Genomic DNA, 26535 nt, shown 5'->3' with positions numbered 1-26535 from the left:
TCTCTGTTGCACAAATGAGACAACTGGAAGGAATCACAAAAACGGTACCAAAACATTTGGTATCACGGTTAATTTGACTGTTCACTCTGTGCATATGGGAATATGTGGAGGTCTCATGAAACAGAAGTAAGAAGGGCTTATCAGTATATTTAGTGGTACCATTATCAAATGTCTGTAGCTCAGACAGGTTTCAAGGTGACACTTTGACGTGTGTGCAGCCAAAGGTCAGAAAACAGACAACAGCACTGCAGAAAGCTCAAAGAGGAGCCTCTGTATTGGGGATACTTGTGATATCTTCCACCCAATTGGAAGCATAAAAAATAAACCTGATATGTTTGCAGGATGTGTGTGGGCCTCCAAGTGTATGGTTTGATAATGCGCTGAAAACACAGAGAGCTTGTTGAACTTCTACTAAGAGAGTGGTGTCCACCAGTTGGTCTCAAAGTTACATTTAGCAATCGCATCATGATTAACTCGACAACAAGATGTGTTTGAGCTCTTTTTTTCTTCTAAAAATATATACTAAGCTGTGGATTTTAATAACTTGATAAATCATTTCCTTCAGAAACTTTTAAAGGAATAAAAGAGGGAGTAAGGGTTTTCATAGTTTTGCTGAAGCGACCAGTAAAGTCTATGTGGACTTGCGAGATTCAAATTTTTCTGATAAATGTAAAGCAACTGGGTAGAACCTCCATGCATAATGTTTGTTATCCAGAGTCAATTGTCTATAGTTGTCTGTTGTCCTGCGCAGTTGGAAATCTCACCTGCCGAGTGACAAATGATGGAAATTAGCTAGTAGCTAAATGTGGTATAAAGTATCTGTCCTTTTTTGGATTTTTTTTTTTTTTAGATTAATGTATTTTGTAAATGGTGTCTGTCATAAATAATTTTAATAAACTAAACTATACCTAAACCAAACTAAAACTAAACTAAACCCAATCTACAGTACGCCCTATCCTGCCCCCCCACGCCCACCCCCAAAAGTAAACTGTGTGCTGTGGAAAAAGTCCAATACATGTTTACTTAAAATCATTTTACAATCCTCTACCCAGTTGTTGACTTAAGAGAAGATCCTGACACCTGTGTTTTCAGTCCACTGTGGCATCACGCACACTCCACTGTCTATAAACATGAAACCAGTCTATTAACGAGGAACAGAGGACAGTTTGCCTGAATGCATGCCCTTTTGGCTTCCGTAACAAACAGAAGGTTGATAAAATATCAAACCACAGTTTCTACAGGGGGTCACTATCTTACTTTGCTCTAGCTGCGTCTCCCTCCTTTGACTCACCGCGAGGGTAGCTGATAGGTCATCATGACTGTGTCATCTGTGTTGGCCGTGAGCAGCCACAGCGGGTCCTGCAGTATATACTTGATGAAGTGTTCACTTTGCTCCATCTCGGCCGGCCTTCCTTCGCTGCTGCTCATGTGACCTTTGACCTTCTGACTGTTCTGAGACGAGTCCACACTGCCAAAGTACTTACTACTGTTGTTACTTCCTGAGAAAAGCCAAAGAAAAGAGTGTTACCAAGTTGTTTTTACATAAAAGACAACGTAGAGACAACACACAACACTAGGAATCGAATATTAAAATGAGATCAAATCTGATTCAGATTCTTGATGTTTTCTACTTCCCATTTGGCTGTCTGTGTTCAGTTTCTCCTGCTCATTTACCCATGAGGATAGTTAACTTCAGTTTATAACATCCATAAGATGTTGAAACTTGTGTGCACACCTGTACCACTGCCTGAGGTCCCGCTGCCAGAGGTCCCACTGCCTGACGCTCCGCTGGCTGAAGTTCTACAGCCGTTGGACCCTGAGCCCACGGATCCCGAGGTGGCTGAGCCGGTGCCTGAACAGGAGTCCTCTTGGAGAATAATGTCGAGCATTTCGCTGGATAAAGAGTTGGCATCACTGTTGTTGCCGTCGCCACGTGAACTTGTCTGCAAAAACACAGATAGTAAAGAGATACCATTAAAGATGAGATTGACAACATACAGCAGCTCGCTCTGGCCCTCATGCTGTAGAACGGCCTCCATCGGCTAATTCTTTATAATACAGGCGGGTGCAATATCACTGGCTGCTTTACATCCTGCCTCCGAATTAAAAGACTCAACCGAGAGTATATTACTGCTGCATCATGATCACCTGGTCCTCAATAACAAACTATTGTGGTTAAACGTAATTAGATACATAACAGTGACCCTGATCCTTGAGCAGCTGATTTAAAGTAGGGAAAATTCAATACCAGAATGGAGGATATATTTAGAATATATGGAATGGAGGATATATTTGGAAATGTACAAATGTACAATTTAGAAATGTATATACATTTTTATACAGCTTTTTTAGAATCAAACATTGGGAAGTGATATTGCTGTTTCTGTATTATATTGTTTTGAGATGTGACAAGGAACACAAAAATTTAATTGAATTCAATTATTTATATATATATATAAATAATTGTTGCAAACAATTACATTTACATTACATCAATGTTTGATTCTAAAAAAGCTCTAATGAGGTTGATTCAAGCCTGGGAGGTCTTGCATGTAAAATCACAGTGTCTGTGCAGTGGTACAATAAGTAGGTGAGCCCTTTGGAAGTAAACACATTTATCTTGTATACATGTATCTTAAAGTATGGTCAGATCTTCACCTAAGTAATAGTCATCAACAAATGCAATCTATTTTAACTAATGACAGATTATTGTATAGGTCTTGTTAAAATTGAACACGTCATTCAAACAACAGTAAAGTGGAACCCAGATGCTAATGACATCAACAAAACCCGACTGGATTCAGGAGTCAGCAAATCTGGAATCCAGGTAGTCAAACAAGATTGGACGACATATAAAAAAAAACTTTAAATATTTACCGTACCCAAATTATTGAGCAAGCAAGGTGTCCCTGACAGAAAAACATAGAGGAGGCTGCTGTGCAAAAAAAGCCTCTGAAGTTTGCCAAGGAGAACCTTAAAATTCCACAATGCTACAGTGACTTCAAAAGAGCTGTTCACACCATAAATAATAAATGCTGAGGAAGAAAAGTGGTCCAGAATTCCTCTGAATGTTGTGCAGGTCACCTGTGGTTGAGGTTAATGTTTCCAAAGGAGGTCTAGTTATTAAATCCAGTGGTTTACTTGCATAAAGGTTGTGTTCGATAAAGACACTTCAGATTATTTGTGTTATTAGCTTAAGCACACTGTGTTTGTTTGTACTTGTGACTGTGATGAAGATCAGATCACCTTTTATGACCAATTAATACATAAATACAGAGAATTCCAAAGGCTGTATGTATGACTGTATGCGTCCATACAAACTTGTACGACACTAATCGAGTAACATAATACACCACGTGTTTCCTAATCCTATTATTTAAAGGTTTTACAGACTCATGCTTTAATTAGAAACCAATATCAATCTTGGCAATACTTTCTGTTGGATAGACAACAACAGTGCAGGTTAAAAATATAAATCATAGGTCATGAAAAGGGAAAAAGTTGCTACCATATGGAATTGGGGCGGAATGGGATTTGAAAAGTGTGGAGGTTTTCTGATGATTTGCCTACCTCTCTGCTGCAAGCCCTCAGCCTAGAGCACACTTTATCCCAAGACAAACGCTCACAGACACAGGGTGTGCCCTCGAAATACAACGGTCCAGGTGGACCAAGGAGACTGAGAGATGGCTAAAGGGTGTAAGGGATAATAACATCATGTATTAACACCCTGGGCCACATTTCATTGCCAGAGTCTTGACTGACTTGACTTTACACATGGCATAGCAGTACAATGTTAAAAAACTGAAGCAGTTTACTGTGAATATTTTGGATCAATTACTGCGACGATGGCATTAAATCCCAAAACACCAAGATACATGAGTCAACTCTTGGCTCTTGAGTTGGGGGAACATGACACAGCCCAATCTAAGGTGGTTTTAAACCGCCTACAAATCTAAAGTTTAGTGAGGAATTGTTATTGTATCCAGACAGTTTAAGAGGGTTCAAGGGCAAGAATATAGAGTCAGAGGCGGTGGGAGAGTTGGGAAGAAAAAAGGAAGGAGAAAAAAAAAAAAGAAAAAAAAATGTGTTTCATTGTTTACCTGTTTCAGCTCCCTCTCTTTGGCCTGGATGCCACTTGCTGCTTTCTCCCTTTCAGCCGTAGTGGTCCCTTGTCCTCCACAGGAGAGCGCTGCTGCGTTGTCCACAGACAGCTCCAGTTCCAGCAGGTTGAGGGGGGAGCTGCAGGGGGACTGGAACAAGGGTGGCGATGTCTGGCCTCCATCTCCACCAGACTGCGGTGTTGAGGGGCGAGACTGACCCTCCATGGGTGGCTTTGGAGTTTCGGAGGATGGAGGGACGTAGAACGACGGAGTCAGGAAGCCTGCTTGAGGAGGAAAGTGGTTCTGGGCATGGAACAGATTCTGACAATTGAAGGAAGGTGGAGTCGTGAAAGCGCCCTGGCCCGGAAAGGCAGCCTGACCAAAAGGCTGTGTTTGGGTGGGGAAGCCCCCAGTCTCTGCTTGGTACACTGGCTGTGGTGGTGGAGGACTGGGGCCCATTAGAGGGTACAAGTAATTGGGTAGCACTAGAGCCACAATGGGGGTGACCATGGGGGAGGGGTAGGGAGCAGCATGGATGGAAGGTGGGCAGGGAGGGGCTTGGGCACCCAGATTGGCCCCAAAGCCTTGTAGAGAGGCATCCGTGCGAGGAGATATGGAATCGGCTGTGGGGTAAGCCTGGAGAGGGTAGCCTGGCATCACAGCTGGATAGGCCATGGGAAAAGTTGACTGTGATGTCTCAGAGGGAGACCAAGAAGTCTGGTTAAGGCCATGGTTTAAAAAAGGTGGCCGCGGCCGCAGCTGCTGTCTGTGTGGGGACACTGTGCTGTCTGAGGACTCGATCTGCCTTGGTCGCTTTGATTTGGTCTTCTTAATCCGTGTGCCTCGCTGTCTCGTCGGCTTCGGACCTGGACCACCCTGTTTGCAGGGTCGAGCAGCAGGTGAAGCTAGGGGGTCAAGAATATAAAACAACATTTATGATTTTTGTGATCGTTGTTGACATTTTTAAGACAAATATAGAGCTTACTAACTTACTTTGGACTTAAAACAGATCAAAAGTTATGAAAACACTGCAGTCATTGAAACCTGGGAACATGACAAAAACTGCTGCATCAGAGTCTGACCAGGTGGTCCTTAAACTAGGAGTCTGGACCATCTTGATGAAACTGTCTCTAAACTTTACTTTTATAAAACAGTATTGGTTCAACCTCTGGAACAGTTATTGAAATGACACAATATATGCAGTATATAGGAAACTAGTTTGTTTGTTATTCTCTGTGGTCAGTATGAAAGATTAAACTTGAACCAGGGGCTTTGTCTATTAAATGTGACAAAAGTTTGAGAAATAATGTTGTGTCCATTTTTTCTTCCAAGTAAGCTAAACTAACTTTGGGGTCAGTGTAATAACTAACTGTGTGCCAGCTTGTGTGTATTGACAAATCTGAGCAGATTGATGAAGTGATGATGTTGGTGTTTAGCGGTACCGTTGCTGGCGGTCTCTTCTTTCTGGCGCTCCAGGTACTTGGAGCAGTTTGCTTTGAGGGCTGAGAGTCCACGAAGCTCTTTCAGGCGGTACAGAAAGGCCTGCTCCTCCTTCTGTGTATGGGCTGCCAAAACCTGTTTCGTCAACCCCAGTTTCTTGTAGGACTCCCTCTCCTGACTGGGAGGGGAAACCTTGCAAGGAAGAGCACCAGGGTTCTGGCTGGGTTCTGTCATCTCCCCTGCACCAGGTATGTCCTCTATGATCTCTGCATGGATGACACCGAGGAAACAACTTCAATATACAGTTGAAACAATGAAAGGCAAGCATTGTAGTAGCTTGGGTTGGAACATACACTATAATGGATCCTGTTGAAAAAAACAACAACTTCACAATAAAAAAGAAAAACTTTCAAAAGGTCAAAAGTGGAAACCACTTTCAGGGCTATCAGATGGTTCAATGAAAAGACTGTGTATTAAACAGTTATACACTTGGTTTGTCCAAAGCACAGGGTGGGATTGTTCATTTCAGTGAGTCTGACTCACTCACTGGCTGCAATGATTGCTGCAGTACCTACAGTGTTTTATATTTGTGATTTGTAGAGATTATTTTAGTTTTTCTGTTCAACATTGTCAGAAAGCTAAAATAAAAGTGCACTTTGGGTCAAAGCTGTGAAACATAAAAGATTAAGGTGGTGTGTAACTGTTCATTGATACTGTATAAAGGAGCAGCCATTGATCAATCTTCCCCGATGCTCGCAACATCATGTTAGCCAATGAATATGCAGGTATGTGGCATTTTCTCCAGAAAACTGATTTCAAATTGTATTTCAGCAGTTAATGCCCTTATTGCTGCTAATTTGGTGCAACCATTTAATATGTTTAAGTGGCCAATACCTTTTTTAAAATAAATAACACGTTTGTTTTTTTTAACATTGTTCATTAAAAAAATGAAATGATAAGATAAGAGTATGTTACTCAGAGGTCTCTACCTGACTCGGGCTGAGGTTTCTTGTCCCCAACATGCACTATGGTGCTACTGTAGCTACACTGGCTGGTTATGGACACCACGCTTTCTGGTTTGTTTGGTACAGGTAAGGGCAGCGAAGTGCCCACTACCGCTGAGGTTGCGTCACTGGACTTTTTGTCTTGATGGTCCAAAGCAGAGAGACCAGACCGATCCTTCAACAAGGCCGGTTCTGCCAAAGAGAACAGAGAACAAGAGCTACTGACAAGGAACTGTCATTCTAGAGTCTGAGAGAGAAGTTTAAAGGGAAGAATGCCTGAGAAGGCCATAGTTTTGTAGTGTGATAACTATACCAAGGAAAATCTAAAAGTTCAGACTGCTCTTGTTGCGCGCAAACAGAGTGCATCAGTAATGTGCTCGAAGCAGGGGAAACAAATGCCCTTTGTGATTAAGTATTCCAAGTTATGCCACTTGATCAAAATCAGCACTACATGTTATTGCAAGCAGTGGTTTGGGAGCATTTGCGATTTCACCATGCACATGAGCAGAGGGTCCATATCAAATTTTGTGTCAAACTTGGGAAAGCGGCAGCGGAGACCCTAGAAATGCTTAAAAGACTGCCAGACTGTCAACACAGAGTTGAACTCTAAGGTTATGAGAAATCTAAAGAAAAACAACATGTGCCAACAGCTTAAACTGCGGCACAATGGCAGTTTGGTTCTCCAACAAATGGACAAGTGTCTTGATCGTAACAATACAATCACTACTCTCCACTACCCCAACTCACCCGCTCTCTGCTCAGGTTTCAGGTGCACTGTGAAATCGCAAATACGCACGTACCAGTGCTTACAGAAACGCGTGTAACTCCGGTGCTGATGTTGATCAAACTACGTAATAGGGAATACTTACTCATGACGGTTAAAGCTTCTCCTTGCTCCGTGCACATCACGGTGCCGTTAGTGCGCAAAAGGAGCAGTGTCATAACTTTTTGATTGCCCCTCGTACTGTATGAACTGAATCAGTGCCACGTACCTTCAGAAACCAGCATGCTGTTGGATCCTTTCTGTTTGTCCTCATCTGAGTTAGAGGACGTGATGTTAGAGGAAGATTGACACTTCCTCTTCATTGTGATGGGAAGGTTACAGCTCTCCAAGTACCTACAGGAATCATAAATCATATCGCAGGGAACAGTTTTAGCATTTTTACTGTCCGTTTTTTTTAGTTAGTTGTCTGCATGGGTAAAAAAAAAAAAAAAAATGCTGAAAGTGCACAGCAGAGGTTCATTATGAACTCAAATGCTTTCTGTTGGTTATTTAACAGAAACATTGCCTTTGTAGCATTTCAAGTAGATTCTCTGGTTTGCCTTTACCATACTTATCATATATTACAGGGCGGAAAATCTTAAAATTTGGAGAGAACAAGTCTGAATGGAAATTCCTCCTTCATAATATTAGTCATGCCCATGGCGAGCATTCTTCTAGTCATGTCAGTCTCCATCTCTGTACCTGATAACGCTGTCCAGACAGCTGATCTGCTGGTAGGAGTAGACAGTCTGATCATTGAAGATCAGCTCCTCCTGGAAAGCGGATCTACTCTCCTCCACAGTTGACCCAGTTTCCCCCCTGTTAATAGCAGCGACCGAGTCTTTGGGCCGCACCACCCCCGGGCTCTTATGTACAGACTCTGCTGGAGAGAGGTCAGGAGTTAGGGTTCAAGTGGAGGAAGTAAATGTCACATTTTCCCAACAAGTTGCAAAAAGACACTTTAACAGTCTTAGGTCGTTTGTCGCACACACACATATTCTCACAAACACAAATATGAAGACCATTTTCAGTTGGACTTACTGCCATTGCTCTTTTTACGGTCTGGTTTGGCTGTTTGCTGCTCTTGACTCTTCTGAAGATGAATTCCCTTACAGATTTCCTGAAAGGTTCGCTGTGTAACAGACACAAGACTCAATACAACATCTGTTGAAGAAACCTAGACTTCACTGCTGTTTTACTAAGACTTTTAACGTCAACCAATAGAGTAACATTTAACATAGTGGACAAAATTCAGTGGTCACAGAAACCTTAATATGAATAATAATAAACATGTAACTTTTGAGGCTAAAATGGAATTAGCCAAAATCAGATCAAACATGAAGTTACTGTTTGTAAGTTAGACTTTTAGTAACTGTTATTGCCATGTCATCCAGTCGAAGCAGGACTATGTGGGCTGAAACATACAGTACTGAACTGTCACTCTGTGGCTGAGATCACCCCCTTGTTCAGTCATTCACTAGTCCCTATATAAAGGACACTCAGAGGAGTAAATGGAGGTTTGAGAGCATTTGTAATCATTATCATTTAGCATCATGAGATGTATTAGTCATACAAGTGCAGACTAATAACCATTTACTACACAATAAACAGGCTGTGATTATACGGTTTACTTACAGGTCTGGCTTTGCTGCTAACATCCTCTTCCTCCTGTTTCTTTTTGCTGCTGGTGCCGTTGTTCAGGCTCTCACTGGAGGAGGTCATGCCCAGAAGGTGGTCATTGCTGTTAAAACTACCGTAGCCACTGGATCCACTGTTATGAACCGGCTGATTAAAGATGAAGAGAGCAGAGAAAGAGATGAAAAGGGGATGAAGAGATGCTGTTATAGAAGATGTAGAGCTGCCTGAAATCATCCAGTGTTATTCTGTGTTCGAGTTAGATCTTTAGTCTCTTTTAACTCTTGGAAGTCTTAAGGTTGCTCTTTCTTCCACCCTGTTGCCTTCTGTTGCAACATTTCCTTCTAGCTTTGTGATTTATTTTATTTTATTATTTTATTTTATTTTTCTTTATTTTTTATTCTCTCTTACCTGTAGCAGGAGCCGATGGATCTGCTCAGTAATCTCCTGGATGTCAGAGTCCATAGTCTTCATCTTACTCACAGTTGAGACCGGGGCCACAAAAACATCTTCATTCACGGGGCCCCTGGTAGACAAATACATCACCAGATTAAGATACATCACACACCTTTTAAACCTGACTGAAAACTTTTTTATGCAACATATTTTACAATCTATGTAATTTATTCATACAGTGTTTTAGTGATCTACATGTATGACAGATGGTGTATCACAGGACTAACACTCACATGCGGACTTTGTGTCTTCCAATAACAAAGGAGACCTTGCGACTCCAGGGGTTGACAAAACTGGACCAGCTGGTGTCTATGATGACGTATTCTCCATTTCGTGCACAGAACCGGATGGACGAGTGGTCAAAAGGTTGTCCTGCACACTGAAGGACTGCAGATGAAGTCAAAGAAAACAGAGTCAGGTCATGGTGGGGGCTGATTTCATGCGCAGATACTAGATATTGATTCTTTATCTCTTTCACTCTGTGGACTCACTCTTTTTGTGAATGGCCAGCATGATTGGGCGGTCATTAGGATGCAGGTGGAGGAGGACTGGGGTACCAATCAGGTCCTGGGGGAGGTACCCGAGGAGAGGAACCGCCCTGAAACAAAACACATAACATCTCTGCTAAATACAAACAGCACAATTTGTATTATCCATGTAGAGTTTAGGTTTCTTTGAGGAAAAACTGAAGATTTATCTTTTATTTATAAAAAAATATATATATATATATATATATATATATTTTTTTTTAGCTCCTCAGTAAAATTCTTCATGGCTTACCTCTCATCCACATCCTGGAACACACAACTTGGAGTATGTGTGGTGGTGAAGATGCGCTTGTCCGTAGGAATTCTGGGTGCTGTGGGGATTTCAATTCAAAAATATAATTAATGACTTGTATGTTGTCCCCAATAAAACTAGGACTGTTTTTAATCTTTCAACAGTCAAGAACCTTTAGCAAGAGCAGAAAACAAGGAAGCTCTAAACACACATTCAACATATATTTTCTACTTTAAATTAATTTATATTGAAGTTCAAATTCTGACTGACTATTTAGATTTTGGTAACAACGTATGATAATAGTGAGCAAATAGTATTATCATTATTATAAGTAACAGTCAGGAAATTTACATTAAAAAAGCAGATGTGATAATAAACAACATTTTTCCTTTTCTGTGGTTCTTCTTCTGGTTATTTTTGTCCAAACCTGCAGTCAAGTTCTTACCATTGTAACCGGAGTGAACCCTCTCAGCCAGGAGGAGGCAGCAGAACTGGTCTTCAGCGTGCACTGTGTCTTGGACCTTCATCAGGTAAGGCGTTATGCGGAAAGGATGGTACTGCAGGTCGCCCTCACACTCTTTACCACCACTGGATATGAGATAAGAGTTAAACTAAACTAAATGATGCCAAGATAGTGATCTCTATTAAAGTATGCACAAATATTCTCAATCATCATCATCATCATCATCATCATCATCATCATCATCATCATTATCATCCATGTATGTTGAATGTCAGGTTCTGGACACATGGGGGGGGCACTATGTAGCTATTTGCATATCCATATCTGTGTACAATTAATGGGAGTGAATAAATGTTTCTTAAATTTCCGGGTTTTTTTGTTTGACGGTAGACATGTCAAGTGTAATGACAAATGAGACATCTTTACATCCGGTGAAATTATAACGTTATCAGAGCTTCTCAGCAAATGCAATGTGTTTTTTATGTGTAAATGTGTCTGTCTATCTATATGTATAACACTGGCCTGGAAAAAGCATCTGATTACAGCTGTTACGCATATGATGTCACAAACTAATTGAAAATCATCTGGACTGGAATGAAGGTATGAATAAAAACTACAAACAGCTACGAGCGGCAGATGGGCCGACGGCATGTTTGAATCAACACCCACCCACCTGATACGACAGAAAAAAGACTTTTCCTGCATGCAGTCAGGCGGAGATGAATCTGTAATGAGAAGAGCATTTTTTCTTTTATTCAAAAGCAACATGATCATGAACGGAATCATGAATGGAAAAACATGAACGGAAAAACATCATTTTGATGCTCAGCCCTGCACTTATATACAATCAATATAAACAGTCCCACTATTACCTTAATGCACTAACCAAAGTACTTCCAGTCTTTTAAGGCACAAATCACAACAGCAAATGTAAAGCTCTGGGTGTGGAGTGTAGAAAAGCTTTAAAGCAGAGCCACTAGTCCTTTTGGTCATTATCAGTTCAACTGGAGGATATTTAATGAGCTCTCTGAGTTTCTGAAAACAGGGTTTATGATCTCAGTTCAGACGGTGTCTACGACAAGTGTGTATTTTTTCCTCTGTGAAATTGAACAAGCTTCCTCCTTCAGTAGCTCATTATACTTTCCCAATTATGCAACTGAGACAGTTCGGTGTGTTCTATCCAAAACACCATCAGTTCTATGAACAGCTACAGTCAGGTCGACTTAAACTTAATGCTCCACGTAGATACAGTAGCTGGCTGTGTTTCAGTGACTGGTTATGAGGCTTCCATGGTACTATCTGAGACTCTCAATCAGTCATTTTTGCATCTTTTGCGCAGGTTCTTATGTTTGCAAGCATTTGCCAGAATGATTGAAGACAATGCAAATGACCCCTCTTGGTATGTTAGTGTTTATGCTCCTGGAAGCTGCTTGTGTGGTAAACATACTTCACATACAGTTTGTTTCACTCAACTGTTATTTTCTCTCCTTATTGTAATTGTTTCCTGTGCCTACTTCGTAAATACAGCATCTATCAAATATCTGTCTGTGCTGCTGGAGAAGTCTCCTCCGCTGCTCCTCCTGACTTTTCTCCCTTTATTTTTCATATCCAAATTAAAGATCTAAGGGTGTCATCTGCTGCAGGGACAAATTTGTGATTTTGTGCTACATAAATAAGATCGGCTTCACTTGTCATTCTCATAAGCGCAATTATGATCAAATATGCCGTCAAGGGAATTATTGATAGTGTGCTTGCAGGGAGTTTATACCTGCTCCAGTGCACATGCTCCAGGAGGGCAGGCGGTAAGGCGTTGTGAAGCTGTAGAACACGCTGACATCCTGCGGCGTCAGAAACTCTACAAACTTGGTGTTCTTGAAGACATCTCTCTTGCAGTTGAGGATGGAGGCAGCCTGATCAGAAATGTATACTATCCTTCCTGTGATCAGAGACACTGCTACTGCAAATATGTCCTGTTTAAGACACAAAAGCCAGATTGAGGGATGAGTGAAAAAACTGCTGAAACACATTCAATTAAAATATTCTTGTTCAAACCCTACATTGATCAGATTTGATACAAACTTCAATTATTTGTTTGAAAGTTTATTTTAAGGATTACATTATTTTTTAGGGTGTATTCAGAAGTGATGCTGTCTATCTCCTCTATCGTATAGGAAGACACATCCAGGCCTGAAGGCAGACTGTCATTGGTCATCAGCAGCTGGTAATACTCCTCATTGGCTGCAAGACAGAAAATACAGTGATCTTGTCAGAATTTACACAGTGTTGAATTAAGCAATTACAGACCATTAACCATACAGCTGCCAACAAAAATGTTCCCTCTCGCTCAAAGCTATGTCTTTATTTCTCTTTTATTGGTTTCAGCTTCGGCTATTTCTTGAATTCCATAGAAAATAATTTTTTGTAAAAGAAATATCAAACAAAAAAAAGCAGGTTTGTAGAGGTTCATGGGAACACAACAAGACAGAAGCATAGAAAAGGCATAGACTGCTGCTTTTTTGTACTACATACCTTCCACCTGTTTCACACAGCGAAGGGCGTACTTCATGGTGTTTAATGTGGTGGACTTGTTATTGTTTCTCTTCTCAGCAGGCAGGTGAAGCTTCAGCTCTTTCAGAGTTTTAATCACCTCCTTCTGGGTCTTGGCTTTGGCCGACTCCTGACTACTGCAAGTTGGACGAACACATATGTGTAAAGCGGCAAGTCAGATATTTAACAAGGAAAACAGTCCCTTGCTAAATCATTAAATAAAGGCCTAATTGTTGATTTTGAAAGGTTTATTTTGTAACTTGAGTCATTTTGTAAGCTGTGATACTATCAGAATTAGAATATTCTGTGACGTGATGCACTTGGTGATACAACAGTGGTTGGTGCACTAACCTGCAGCCGCTAGTTGAAGGGTTGTCCTGCTCTGAGCTCAGCAGACTGAAGGCGTTTGAGCTGCTTGGAGGAGACGGACTGTGGGAGTTCGAACTGTGCAAGAAAAGGGACATTTTAAAATTGCTGACGGAACATTAACAAAATATAGCAACATTTCTTAAATTACAGCAAAAATGGGCACAAAGAGAGAGGAAGGGACTTCCCCATTAATTCTAATCAAGTCTGATTTTAAGTCCTCCATGCATAAAAAATAAACAGCAGCGGACTAACTGGGTACAAAATCAGTTTCTTCTACTCTAAAGCACATATTTCCCACGTTTCATACATGCATTTAAGGTGCTCAAGTCACCTAATAATAAGAAGAACAAGTACACTCAATCTCACAGTATGGGGTGTTATTAATTCAAGCTAAATACAGATCAGCTGCTTTCTGCCTTTGTGAGAGTGAATGGGGGACAGTGTGCATGCAGCTTCACATCAGCAGGTCTACAAAGGAAACCATACTCCAAATCTGAGGTCGATCTCACCCTGAGGAACTTGCATTAATCTGCAGCTCAAGGGGTGCACAGCAGGAAAGCACCAATAAAGTAAGAATTCGGGGTCAAAACACAACTGGGAGCAGTGGCAGCAGAAACTTTGGCGCTGTTCCTTTGGTGGACAGAAAAAATAAAATAGATAATATATATAGCACCTGTTATTTTCTGACTGCGGCCACCTACCCTAAAAAAACTGCATCCTAATTTTAGTTATTTTCTTGACCCATTCTATTCCTCCCACGACTGCACTGAGGCACTTTCTCTGTATATAAGAAACCACAGCTTTCCTCAGCCTCAGTGTGTTTAATGGGCATGATAACTTTTGATGTCATGATATCAACCACCGTGAGTACCACACATTATGACATGACAGAACTTCCATACTTAGGTTTTACTGAACGCCTTTCATCTGCTGAGAAAGATGAAGATCCCCATCAAAATTTGTAGAAAAAACTATAAAACAGATGTTGAGTTAATATTGTTGTCAAATTTTACAGTACAGGTTTTAACATACTGTTTCTGTTTGGTGTTGGTGGTGAAAACACCAGTGAAGTTAGACTCATAATGAAGGCCTGCATGCAGCTGAAGAGTGTGTGATTAACCTACAAGCTTACCATTGCACTAATACAATTAGGTGAACAGTCCTTAGAGACACTGACTCACTACAACACAGCTTACTATGTATAACAGGTTTACCTGGCCAAGAATAGAACTCACCTTTACAAATAGACTCTCCAAGTAAAGGTCTGTCTCTAATTCGACCAAATATAGCCTTCACAAAAACGCAACAGCTGCTTTTAGACCGGGCAGACTGATTATGTATTAGCTTGTGAGACTTAGAAACAGTTTAGCACAGCAGGCTAATTGACAACCTGGTACATCCTAAGTCTGTATGCCACCATGTGTGATCACCAAAACAGACTGCTAAAAGAAGCACAAGCTTCAGTTTTAGTTTCTACTTTGATCAAGGTGACCTCCTGAACAGACCTTCACCTTGATTATTATTAACAGCTGTCCTAGAAACCGACTCACCTGAACAACAACTCCAGCTCCTAAAAATAACCAGAAAACATCTGAAACAAGAATAGAAAATATCTTTACAAATAGCCTCTCAAGGCCCAAATAGGTATCTAATTATATCAAATATAGCCTTCAGTAGTCAAGAATGCAACAGCTGGTTTTAGACAGGAATGTCTGAACATGCATTAGTTAACCCAAATAAAACAAGTTACAAAAAGAGAATGTTCAAAGTTGCAGGCAACCTTCTATTCTGTGCAGAAACCTGCGTGTGTGTGTGTGTGTGTGTGTGTGTGTGTGTGTGTGTGTGTGTGTGTGTGTGTGTGTGTGTGTGTGCGTGTGTGTGTGTGCGTGATGTGTCATGTGTCATTACATGAATAGGGAATAACCTGCATATAAATAAGGCAAACAGAAGCTTAAGTCTGCTTCAAATCTGACGTGTTTTTCCATTCTGTTTGATGACTATAAATGAAGTACACAATTAGTGATCAACTTGGAGAAAATTAATCATAACAAGTAATGCAAACTCAAATTGTGTCAAAGATTAAAAAAAAAAAAAAAAAAAAAAAATTCAGATGAAATAGAAACATTTGAAATATTCACTGACCTTAGAAAATCAGTCAGTGTGTAGGCTAATTATTTTTGACGTGATGCTTGTTCATTTCTCATTTGACGAGAAAAGAAACCCCGACGTTGAGCTTAAAAGACAATTGTAAGTGACTGAAGAGAAATTTACTCCGTTTGATCAACAGCTCAACAAAATAAGTCATTCTTCAAAACATAACGTTGCTGTGGCAGAATCTGGTAAAGTTTGCAAAAATTTAGCCTTTGAATTCCCAATAAGTGCACGGTGCAACTCAAGTTAAAGTGTACAGAATGCAGCCCTCTATATTAGCCTGCAAGCTTGTCAGTGCACTAATGCACTAAAATCAGCAGCACTCAAGAGACATGACTCATCTCTTAGTTACAACAAGCTTTTCTCTAAATAAAAGGCTTAAGTGACTTCGTAACAGTGCAATATTTCCAAATTGATATCCAAGCATGCATGACCTCATTCATCAAGTACACCGAGTAATCGGTTTAGGATACACCCGCACTTTTAGACTGTATTGGGACCATGATATAACAGCAACTTGAGAGAGAGAGAAGTCGAACAAAGTAGAGCAAAGTTTGGATGCAGGTGAAAAGCAGAAAAAGTCAAATATACGGTATAGAGAGAGTCAATTTGGAGGTTGAGGGAGCGGTTTACAAAAAAAAATGGGTACAAAAAGTTAGTTGAACCGAAAAGAAGGAGGGGTGAGTAAATAGAGAAACAAAGCGAGTAATGGACAGGAAGACGTCAGTCATGGCGTCAGCGGACAAGGGAGGGAGTTGGTACGTGTGGGATCGACAGGAAGAAGATGTGTTCTTTAAAAAAAAAAAAAGGTATTTAAAAAGATTAAATGAGGCAAGAGAGGCAGGGCTGGGAGTGACGGAGTAAGAACGTCAAAGCGTGCAACTCCGCTAGCTCCACCCAGTGACAAACAGATACAAACAAGGTGTTGTCATGGCAATATCAAGGAGTTGGAGAGTGTGTAACCCATCTGGCTTTGAGAGAAAGCCAGCCTCCAGCATGACATCAATTCAGATTTGCTATTGGAGCTACAGTCATTTTATTCTTTCCACTGCACAGCTCCTGAGCAGGCCACATTGTGTTTGGACCTATTTTAGGTCACGCGATGGTCACGTCCGGACGATTCTTTGGGAGATTTGGAGAGGTTTTGTTCACGACTCAACCAAATTCCTACCTCTGTACTTAAGTTGATATGCTGTACAACTTCAAGGAGCAAAGGATCTGTCTGGCACATTGTTAACACTTCAGCTTTCTGCTGTTTACTTTAGAATTTCTGACACTAATAACTCTTTAAAGAAATAGGTTCAGCAGTCTCAGTGAGATTTATTGCGAGGTCAGAAAAGTGGGATTCGTGTGCTTGAGCTGGGCTTCATGACAAAAACAACATACACCCAAGTTTACCTTTAAAATCTGGCAAGGACACAAGATGAATGTCACCAGAGCTATAAATTGAGCTCACCTTATCCCCTCACTGACTGCCAACACTAACAACACAAGGAAAGCACTGGCTGACAAACTCTGTTGCTGGAAGAAACTAAAAATCTGAACATGTACGTAAACAAATTGCCATAGAAATCACTTCTTTGTAATGCTGACGCCAGCCACATGGTAACTCTGTACTAGTGTTACATTAAAACATTTGCCCCTTTAACTTCTCTGATGGTGGAAAAGTCAACCGTGAAAAAAGGTTGATGCTTTTTTAATTACTGATTTAGATTCAGAAAAAAAATTCACATATTCAAGACACCATCATAACTGATATGAAGAAACACAGGAAATACTCAAATTCATAAAGTGGAACAAGTAATGTTTGACATTTTTGCCCAAAAATGTACTGCTTTACTCTCTACATCAAACACCAACCACTCAGCATCCAAGTAAGTGGGAGTCTGGTCATGGTTTGCAGTTTTGGGTGCTTTTGATCCCACATTCAGTCAAAACAACAACTCATATTTTTATATCAGGTCAACCTAATATTTGCTTTGCCCTAAATACAAACCAGATCATGTTTACCATGTTTCCCACTTTGATCACGACAAAGAAAAAAAAAAAAACAGGATTTAATACACACAAGCTACAAACTGCCAAAAGCAACCACCAACTGATCCGACCAGAAGCGAGAGCTGACTCACTTGCATGTAATGTGAGCTGGCATCAGATCTGGTTTAGAGGGTGATAACACGATTATGGTAAAAGTGAATGATGTTAAATGAATCTTCATTTGTCAAAACTCCTAAAGTAAAATGTTCTGACAAGCAGGATGCCTGGTGGGCAGGTTTAGTTTAATGTCAGTCGAGGGAAGTGCTCAGCTGGCAGGATGAGCGTCACTGAAAGCAGCACCACTTAAAAGCTATCATTCAAATCAGTGTCTGTTTAGGTTTTTAGCTTTGAGGACAAAATGCTCATGGTCAGAGAAACCCGGCAGAGCAGGTTCATTTATGCTTCAAATGTGCTTCCGGGCGGAGAGCTCAATGGCCATGACTGAAGCCTTCGCTCACTGGTCTACAGACAGTCAACGCTGACAAAAACATCCGACGCTGACAGCTGCATTCATTATGAATGTAGAGAGGGAGGCCATGATTTCTCATTGTCACAAGAGACGTCAGTCTACTCTCTGTGCATTATTATTAGGAAAGAGCGGTTTCCCAGTACTTCTTCTATTGTGGAAAAAATGCATTATAATCAGGGAAATCCAATTTTAATTTGTAAGAAAAGTGAATGTTATACAGGGAAAAGGTTAAGTTTTTTTTGTTTAAAAAAAACATAATTGGAAACTACAATACAAATCATTTTCTTAAATTTACTACACAAACTATATGTTTTAATAAATAATAATAATAAAACATTTTTGCCCTTTCCTTTGCCAGAAATGGCTACCTTTCTTTTTAAATACTGTCGTGTACGTTACATCCATGGAGCCCAATGAATCCCACATGCTGTTTAAAGGTGCATATGGTTCGTCCTCATCGTAAATGTCATGCTAAAAGAGGGCCTACAAGATTTGAATGGGATTTGAATCCGGTGAACACGAGGACCAAGTCATCATTCTATCATCTTTGAAGCCTTTTCTGGCTAGCCAAGCAGTGTGGAGTGTTTGGATGCATTGAGATGGAGCACTGTCCTGCATATCACGGTTGTCTTGGTTCGGACTACTTCTTGTGCCACTGTTGGAAGAAATAAATCTGTCCGAAACTGGCAGAAGTTTTTTGAGTCAATTTAAGTCCATCTGCCATTCGAAAAGGTCCAACCACTTGTTGATGATAGTAGCACATATCATTACTGCTACTGAGTCAAACTGGTGCATTATGTCCATGAGTGATCTAGCAGAGGGCCCACCTATCAAACAAGTAGTTTGATCCCCTGAAAGTGATTCCACACATTCAATACTGAGCTTGATATGATTTAGAGTTGGAAAAATGTTCTTGAACATAAAATTTGACCGTACTACTGTACTGCAGTGTGACATCCTGTACTTACGGTTTAGGAATATGCCAAGGTTAACCATGCCTTTAAAATGAAGAGAGCATAAATAATTCAGCCAAGTTTTTCCCGTCCAAGAACTTGTATTGCCTTAAAAGTTCAGCACCACTCCAGTTTCAGAATTGTAAATTCAATTGCAGCAAACGTTGGTATTTTTTCGTCATCGGGGTTTGGACATTCATTTGTCAGCGATGGCAAGCAATGATTGCTGCTATTTGGATTTAATTGCCGTATCCATCTTTTCTGTTGACCTACTGGCAGATGCCTGGCTTAAAAAATGTAATGCCAACAAGGGGAGTTTCCCTCTCTCTCTCTTTTCTTTACACTCACATTCATGAGAAGCATGACATCATCAAAGCCGACCATCTAACGGTTCAATAATTTGCAGAATCACCACTAACCTTTTATTGCTCTCACAAGAGTCTGCTCGTGCAGAGTCTTTGCTGTTGCCACTGGAGCTGCCCAGTGACTCATGGCCGTTGCTCTCGTTGCTGTGACTTTCACTGCCATGCGACTCGGTCCCACTCCCGCTGGACCCGCTGCTCTTCATCTCCACGTCCTCCTCTGGGAGCGATCGGGAGCGGGCGTTCTTGCGAAGGTTGTGTGGCGAGGCGGGAGGGTCCTGACCACTGCTGTCACTGCCCTCTGAGGGGAGGCCTAAGTTAGGCCCACCCTGGCTGTAGCCACCCATCCGGTGCAGCTGTGCCATGGAGCTGCACCCTGCGGCCCCCATTGGGATGGATCCGCATGAGGTGGACCCACTGCCGCCTGAGGCTCCATCCTGGTCTTCCAGCATCGGGAAGCAATAGGGCTTGGAGTCTGAATCTTCTGACATCAGGAGGAGTTCTACCCTGGGCTTGTTTCAGGTTAGTTAAGTGGATGATGAAAGAGCACAATCACCCCATCTTCACAAGGGTGAAGCCGGAGGAAATAAACGAGGGAGGGGACTGATCTGTGGAGAGAAGGAGATTATACATGTTAGTAAAGTGACACGTCTATTGCAAATTACACATGTAGTGAAAATTTAAGAAAAGTATGATTAGATATACTGTGGAATCCACTGACTACATCAAACAAATACCCCAGCTAATTTGTGTTTAAGTGAAAAAAGAAATATATTGGCTCAATATAAATGTATGCATCTGTTTTATTTAATTATAAAACAGTTACAACACAACTCTTACTGAACAGAAGACAGAAACAAATCACCAAGGAAGTTTTAAAGTCTGCGCAGGAACTTCAATTCTAATGTTAACATGAAATGAAACCAATAATTGCCTGGAAGGCAGGACACAGCTGAGCTTAATATTTGCTTTTGAAAATGGTTAGTGCCAGAGCAAAGTATGTGGCATTTGTATTCAATTAGTAAAAACATGCAAAAACACCAGTCGTCATCCCTAAACACAAGGATGTATCCGTTCATTTGTGCATGTAAACACCCCCAACACACACTAACAAACACAGTTAAAAAACTTTTGAGACATAACTCAATACTGCACCAATCCTTCTTCAAAAAGGTGTCTCATGTCTTTTGTCTGGTGTGATATCACAGCTCATAGCAGGGTTTAACCCCTGACCTCTGAAGAGCCAAGTACATGTTTCTCTGATGTTCAAACAGTGTGGCCTTTAAGAGCAGCAGGTCTGTCCTTTCTGAGCCCTTCAACCCTTTCAAAGGGTCATTCAACCTAGAACACATAAAACACTGAACACCGTTTATCTGAATGCCACCCGAGGTTGCCAGCCAACAGTGTGTAACTTTGCCATGTTTTCTATGGCCTGAAGTTGGCAGGGTTTAGACACACTGCCCTGTATAAAACCAGTAACAATTTCGATAATGGTGCCTACAAATGGCAGGTTTTGAAACAGAGTTGGCTGGAAATACCTCCGATAACTTAAAGTAACAAATACCATATTTTTGGGCGCATCAACAGTCGCATGTTTGGATTAAACACAAGGGAAACAGGTCATTATAATCAGAAGAAGAAGAAATGGAAACTTTTTAAACAGACCATCTATGAAAAATGTAATTTTTGTTTCTGAAGGGATCACAGGGAAGTGCAGTTCAAAAGAACCACAAATTTGTGTATTCTTAATTTTGGTTAATGACAAAAACAGAAACAACAGAGAAAAGGATTGGAAATTTCCAAGAGAATTTCCAAAGTAAAATCTATCAGTCAAGATACTCACATGGAGAGCTGAATGTACTACATGTGCAACAGTTGAAATGAAAAGGTTCAGTCCATAATGATATAGAATTATGCTAATTATACCATAGTGATGTAATTTACCCAGTGGTTTACATGACTGTCTCGGTGTGAAGCACACTTTCTTTACTTTCGCCTGAAATCCTTTGTAGTAAAGTATTGAGTTCACTAGTTGTACATACATATTCCAACTGTGACCTGTTAATTACAGTCAAACTTAAGATTTAAAATAAAATAAAATATCAAATGTTAGGACTTGCAAAATCCTGTTTCTGGGCTGCATGTTGAGATCAACGCCTAAAAGTATCAGTGTTTAACCTCCAGCCTGGATGTTTTACAGGGAAGACCTGACTGAACACCGGCATGTCTTTCCCTCAGCCGTACAATGGTAGATGTGTATTTTCCACTGGGACTAAACACTCACAGCTGTATGCCCCCCCCCCTCCTGAAATCACCTGAGCTCTCTATGGATGTGTATTTAGTCTCGCCAAGTTAGTTTTGTGTGTCAAACCCATGCCTGCACAAGCACTTTTACGTGTGAAACTCATGTTTGTTGTCTGTTCATCTGCTAAGGATATGCTGACAGCTGAGTGAGACTGTGTATACAGTGTGGGTCTATGTAATGTTGGAAATGCAGCAGATGGAAAAGTTGATGGCTAGAAAAACTCATGTCCAAATGTTTCATGTTGTCTGTCCGTATTTAGACATATCTGAAGCCATTTAAAACACTGGATTTATCTTTATCTTTACTGTGCCTGTATTGAATATTGATATTTTGATTGAGCATATTCTCTGAGAAACATTGCAGAGTACAGTTGAACAGTTCAATGTCCGTGTCTACCTTCCATTGTCTGTGTCTTATTTACACTAAAATACCAAAATAACATTGGCCAAACTATACAGACTGAACTCTCAAGCAATCAACAAGGAGACAACAAGGAGAGACTTGACACCTGATCATTTGTTTATGACACTATATATACATATATATATATATATATATATATACATATATATATATATATATATATATGGCTAACAGAGCAATAAATGAAACCTAACACAATTACGGGTCGCCTGTTAGTTTTTGTAGATTCTGTCAGCCATTTTAATGCAATCAAAGGGTTGTTCTGGACTATTGGAACATGTTGCTTCCTTTGCCTTTCAAAATCTTCAGGGACTTTAAAAAGAGACAATTTAGAAGAAATCACTTTCTAATTGTGAAAAGGATGGAACACTCCTTTCAGATATGGCTTGAAACCATTAAAGCTAAGGTTGTAATCAAGGTGGGAAATTAAAATTTGATTACATTTGTTGAGTTTCTCAGCTCTGGCCACTGCGGTAGTGGTGAACACGTGTTTTCTTAGACTGGTGGAAAGACAGCCTGTGAGATATTTCCAGTAATCTTCGTCTGTCCCATCCTTATTTTCCAACGCGTTGCTCTCGATCAGCAGTACCAGAAAAACAAATGGCAATCAAAAAGTTCTAAGACTTCTACTGTGGCACTGTGACATGTTGCTTTCACGTGCAACATGAACAGTTGGGATCAGAAAGATGTAGTTTTTTTTTAAAGGCAACTCCATTTCAAACTATATTTTCACTTGCTAACACTTACCTCTTTTGTGTGCTGCTAAGCTGCTCATTTCTTTTTGCTTTACTTGATTCTTTTTAAACCCGTCTTTTCCGGAGGAAATGACTGGGGCAGATTATACTACTGAATTAAATAAACAAGACCTAGAAATCCATTCATACTTTAGGCGAGTACTACATCATCACCCAATATTTCCATTCTCTTTGTCAGATGTAAAAATATGCACACGACAGTGCTCGGATCATATTATCTAACTTGTCCTCTCAAACCATCTTTTACAATAATGCTGGAGTAGATGCACTTTTATAACTGTGGATCATGTTAAAGGCAATAATTTGACTAATTACAGAGTGCAGTTCCCATATTGTACAATACACTCCAATTTACTGGTATGCTGTTGAATGCAAAGTTAGAAAGTGAACTTTGAACCTTGGCTTCAGAAACTGATTGCAGCAGGGCATCATTTTTTAATTCCAAAAGTTAACACTGACAGCTTTGAGAGATTTTCTAATGTTTTGTATTTAGGTGAAGTTCTTACATCACCATCTTTTAACTCTGAAAATCTTTGCAAATAAATATTTATACTTGCAAAGTAAGGTGCTGAAAAAAAAAATATTGCTTTAGTGTTAATAGGAAACTTGAATATGTAATTAGCATAAACTGAGAAACCTTGTCCTGAATTGTTTTTACATTGTTATTATCTGTTAATCACCTTGAACTGCACTAACCGGTAAGAACGGTGCTTTATAAATAAAGTTTCAGAAATTGATTGATTGCTTTCACATAATGGCAGCATTAACTTCCCATTTAGTGTCAGAAAAGTACATTTTAAAAAGCTGCTGATGACACACTTTACTTTTCTGAAAGAGGACTTAAAACATGACTCCTGCAGGGAATACATGTAGATTTGTTGAAGAATTTCTATATCTAACTTATAGATAGAGCGAATGAGATCTATATTATATTATTTTCACACTTTTAATGTAATTTCTCATCGTAACCTGATTCTTTTATGCAAATATAATCGTTACAATTCAAATCTTAGGGCAACAAATGCGGTGAGTTCCTTCACGTGCAGACATGACTGAGGTTTCTCTGGCATTGTTTCCTCATGCATACATCTGTCTTGGGTGGCATCCTGAATAGAAGTAATGAAAAAGTACCTGCCTAGACCACCCAAGACTCTATCCACTTTTAGCTTCAGTTCCCAGACCACCAGAGTTCAATCAGAAAACTGCACATAGAGCAACATGCTGACAAGAAAAGATATATTCTGTGCTACAGTGTCCACAAAAACGGCCCCAAAGCTTTGGCACCTTTCAAATTTGAGATCCCACTGTGAAAAATGTCAGTGAGAGAAATCATACATGTTGCTGAGCTGTCCTGTAACATGATCTAATTTGTCTGACATCAAGTAGAAAAAATTAATTGGCAAGCTCTTCTCCTCCGGCACTGCAATTGTGGGAGGGAAAATTTGTACAGATGCCCTTTCGCTGATTGCTATAGTAAGATACCAGCCTTAAATGCATCCGTCATCCTTTTTACCCTCTTCCCAGTCACAAAGGGCAAGCTGAATATGGCCACATCAGACTTGCTGCTGCTGCATGTCTATCTCCCACAAGATTCCTGCTAAATTAAGTTCCATGTTTTAGTGTTATATACTGCATGTCACTGTAATTGCATTCTACATTAATGACAGCTGTTACTTTATTATCTCGCCAGTTTCCCTTTTAACAACGGCTGAACACTGATGTCAAACAAATGATTTGAATTAAAAGTAAAGGTACAATATCACAAAATTGTGTTGCAGTCGTTGAGTAGAAGTACTTCCCATTGAGTCACAGACAGCACATTATAATGAATGAATGGTTGGAAGAGACAAAGTATCTTACATGTAAATATTGTTTCCCTCATAGGCAAAACAGCCTGACTCAACACGATGACAGCCTCTTTGAGGGAAACCATAACTCACATCTCAGATTCTCTATCCGGAGTTGCATGTGAAGTTCTGCCATGTGCAGCTGCAGTAGACTCTTTATGTAAGGCATTATGCCGGAGTTTTCATGTGACAGTGACACCACAAAGTAAATAAACAATGAGCCATATGTCTCCCTGACATCCCAACGATTACTCTGTCAACTCTAATACTCGGCAGTTTAGCGATGAGTATCAAATTTTACTGCATAATGCATTTACTCATATATTTATATAAAGTTCCTCTCAGCGCAGATTACTGGCGGCATTTCCGTTTACAGCACGTAAAGGTTATTCCCACGCGATCGGATTCAGGTTCCTACCGTGATGTGGGTCAGGGCCGGTGTCCTGCTGGATTCTGCTGACCGAGACTGGCCGTGTCAGTAACACAGTTATGCAACTTTCGCACCTCGCGATCATATAGTGTTATATACATAGGCGATTCAGAGCAGCGCTCCTTAACGGCGGGTTAAGCTTCATCCCACACATTTTAAAACACACTGCAACACTAACGCTGCACAGTACAGCTCGCACACACACGTAAAACTCCACCAACCTCACACAAGGCAGATTCTTTGCTGATTCCCGGTGTCTCCGCGAAATTCAAAGCCTGGATGTTGTTATCTGGTTGTGGTTGTGTCCTTTTCGAGAGATAACCTGCGGGTGTCGCGAGGTCCCGGCTGGATCTCAGAAACAACACTCTTCGTTCAGATTTCCACCCGCGCTGCGCTTCTGCAGCCTTGAATCTGCAGCTCGGGAAGGGACTTCATTTCGACACTTCTCTATGCGCCTCCTACAGCTCTGTGATCATTGGTCAGAAATACTTCCGTCTCGACGTCACGATGCACTGAACCAATCAGCAGTTACCGCCTCCCCGGGGGGCGGTCACGGTAACTGCCGCCCCGCTCCGCGACTGGGCCCCGGTGCTGTCAGTCTTTTTATATAAGGGTTGTCACCGCTTTCACGTGGAAACCCACGCTTTCTGCCGGCGTGTGTGAGGCGAGAGCAAATCACTACGACGCAGCAGCTGCGGGTGAATGAAGCAGGGGCGATGGTTGGCTCACAGCGGCTAAGCACGGGCGACTGTTATCTAAACAGTTATACAAGTATGTGTGTGGCCGGTGTGAGTGAACTGCTCGCTGCGCAGCAAGTTCCTTCACTCCTCTCAAAATGTGATATAACTCAAGGTGGCTTTGATCGAGGCGGTTATCTAATTTACAGTAACTCTTACATAAACATGTGTGCAATGACGGGATTGGATTTAGACTGTGTAATACAGGCTATGTGGTGATACAGGGCTGTGCAAAAGGTTTAGGCACTAAGAATAAAATGAGGATTATTTGTAAAAAAAAAAAAAAAAAAAAAAGTGCCATAGCTATTTATCAGTTACGTTAATACAAAGTACAGCAAACAGAAAAGAAAGTAAATCAAATCAATATTTTGGTGTGAACCCTTCTCCTGTGGTAGAGTTGCACCGTTTTTTTTAAAGTGTTCTGCAGGCAGGTTGTCCCAGCATCAATTCTGCCTCTTCATATAATCTAAGCCTGACAAGATGATACTGAGATCAGGGCTCTGTGGGGG

At 40.7% G+C, this 26535-nt stretch overlaps 1 protein-coding gene across 3 annotated transcripts in view; it reads right to left on the bottom strand.

Annotated features, from left to right (window-relative positions):
- The window catches only part of per2 (period circadian clock 2), a 28994-nt gene extending 3313 nt beyond the window's left edge, over window positions 1-25681 (bottom strand). The window contains exons 1-22 of one of the 3 annotated variants that reach the window (XM_069157357.1): window positions 25511-25681; window positions 19587-20137; window positions 13540-13632; window positions 13171-13325; window positions 12758-12879; window positions 12410-12611; window positions 11315-11366; window positions 10624-10766; window positions 10179-10257; window positions 9890-9996; window positions 9632-9785; window positions 9354-9468; window positions 8943-9092; window positions 8349-8439; window positions 8010-8187; window positions 7537-7661; window positions 6530-6736; window positions 5543-5806; window positions 4101-5005; window positions 3571-3687; window positions 1736-1943; window positions 1292-1499 (exon numbers count right to left, since the gene is read on the bottom strand). In XM_069157357.1, coding sequence (XP_069013458.1) covers window positions 1292-1499; window positions 1736-1943; window positions 3571-3687; window positions 4101-5005; window positions 5543-5806; window positions 6530-6736; window positions 7537-7661; window positions 8010-8187; window positions 8349-8439; window positions 8943-9092; window positions 9354-9468; window positions 9632-9785; window positions 9890-9996; window positions 10179-10257; window positions 10624-10766; window positions 11315-11366; window positions 12410-12611; window positions 12758-12879; window positions 13171-13325; window positions 13540-13632; window positions 19587-20020 — 4109 coding nt within the window. In that variant the 5' untranslated portion in view covers window positions 20021-20137; window positions 25511-25681. Of the gene's footprint in view, window positions 1-1291; window positions 1500-1735; window positions 1944-3570; window positions 3688-4100; window positions 5006-5542; window positions 5807-6529; window positions 6737-7536; window positions 7662-8009; window positions 8191-8348; window positions 8440-8942; window positions 9093-9353; window positions 9469-9631; window positions 9786-9889; window positions 9997-10178; window positions 10258-10623; window positions 10767-11314; window positions 11367-12409; window positions 12612-12757; window positions 12880-13170; window positions 13326-13539; window positions 13633-19586; window positions 20138-25510 lie in introns of all 3 variants that reach the window. The other 2 variants (XM_069157358.1, XM_069157360.1) reach the window with 2 other exon arrangements.
- Between the last annotated feature and the right edge of the window lie 854 nt (window positions 25682-26535).

This window comes from Embiotoca jacksoni, unplaced genomic scaffold, assembly GCF_022577435.1.
Source record: "Embiotoca jacksoni isolate LCO1_2020_lvr unplaced genomic scaffold, fEmbJac1.0.p SCAF_22, whole genome shotgun sequence".
Lineage (NCBI taxonomy): Eukaryota > Metazoa > Chordata > Actinopteri > Embiotocidae > Embiotoca > Embiotoca jacksoni.
This window is presented reverse-complemented; position numbering and strand designations above follow the sequence as displayed.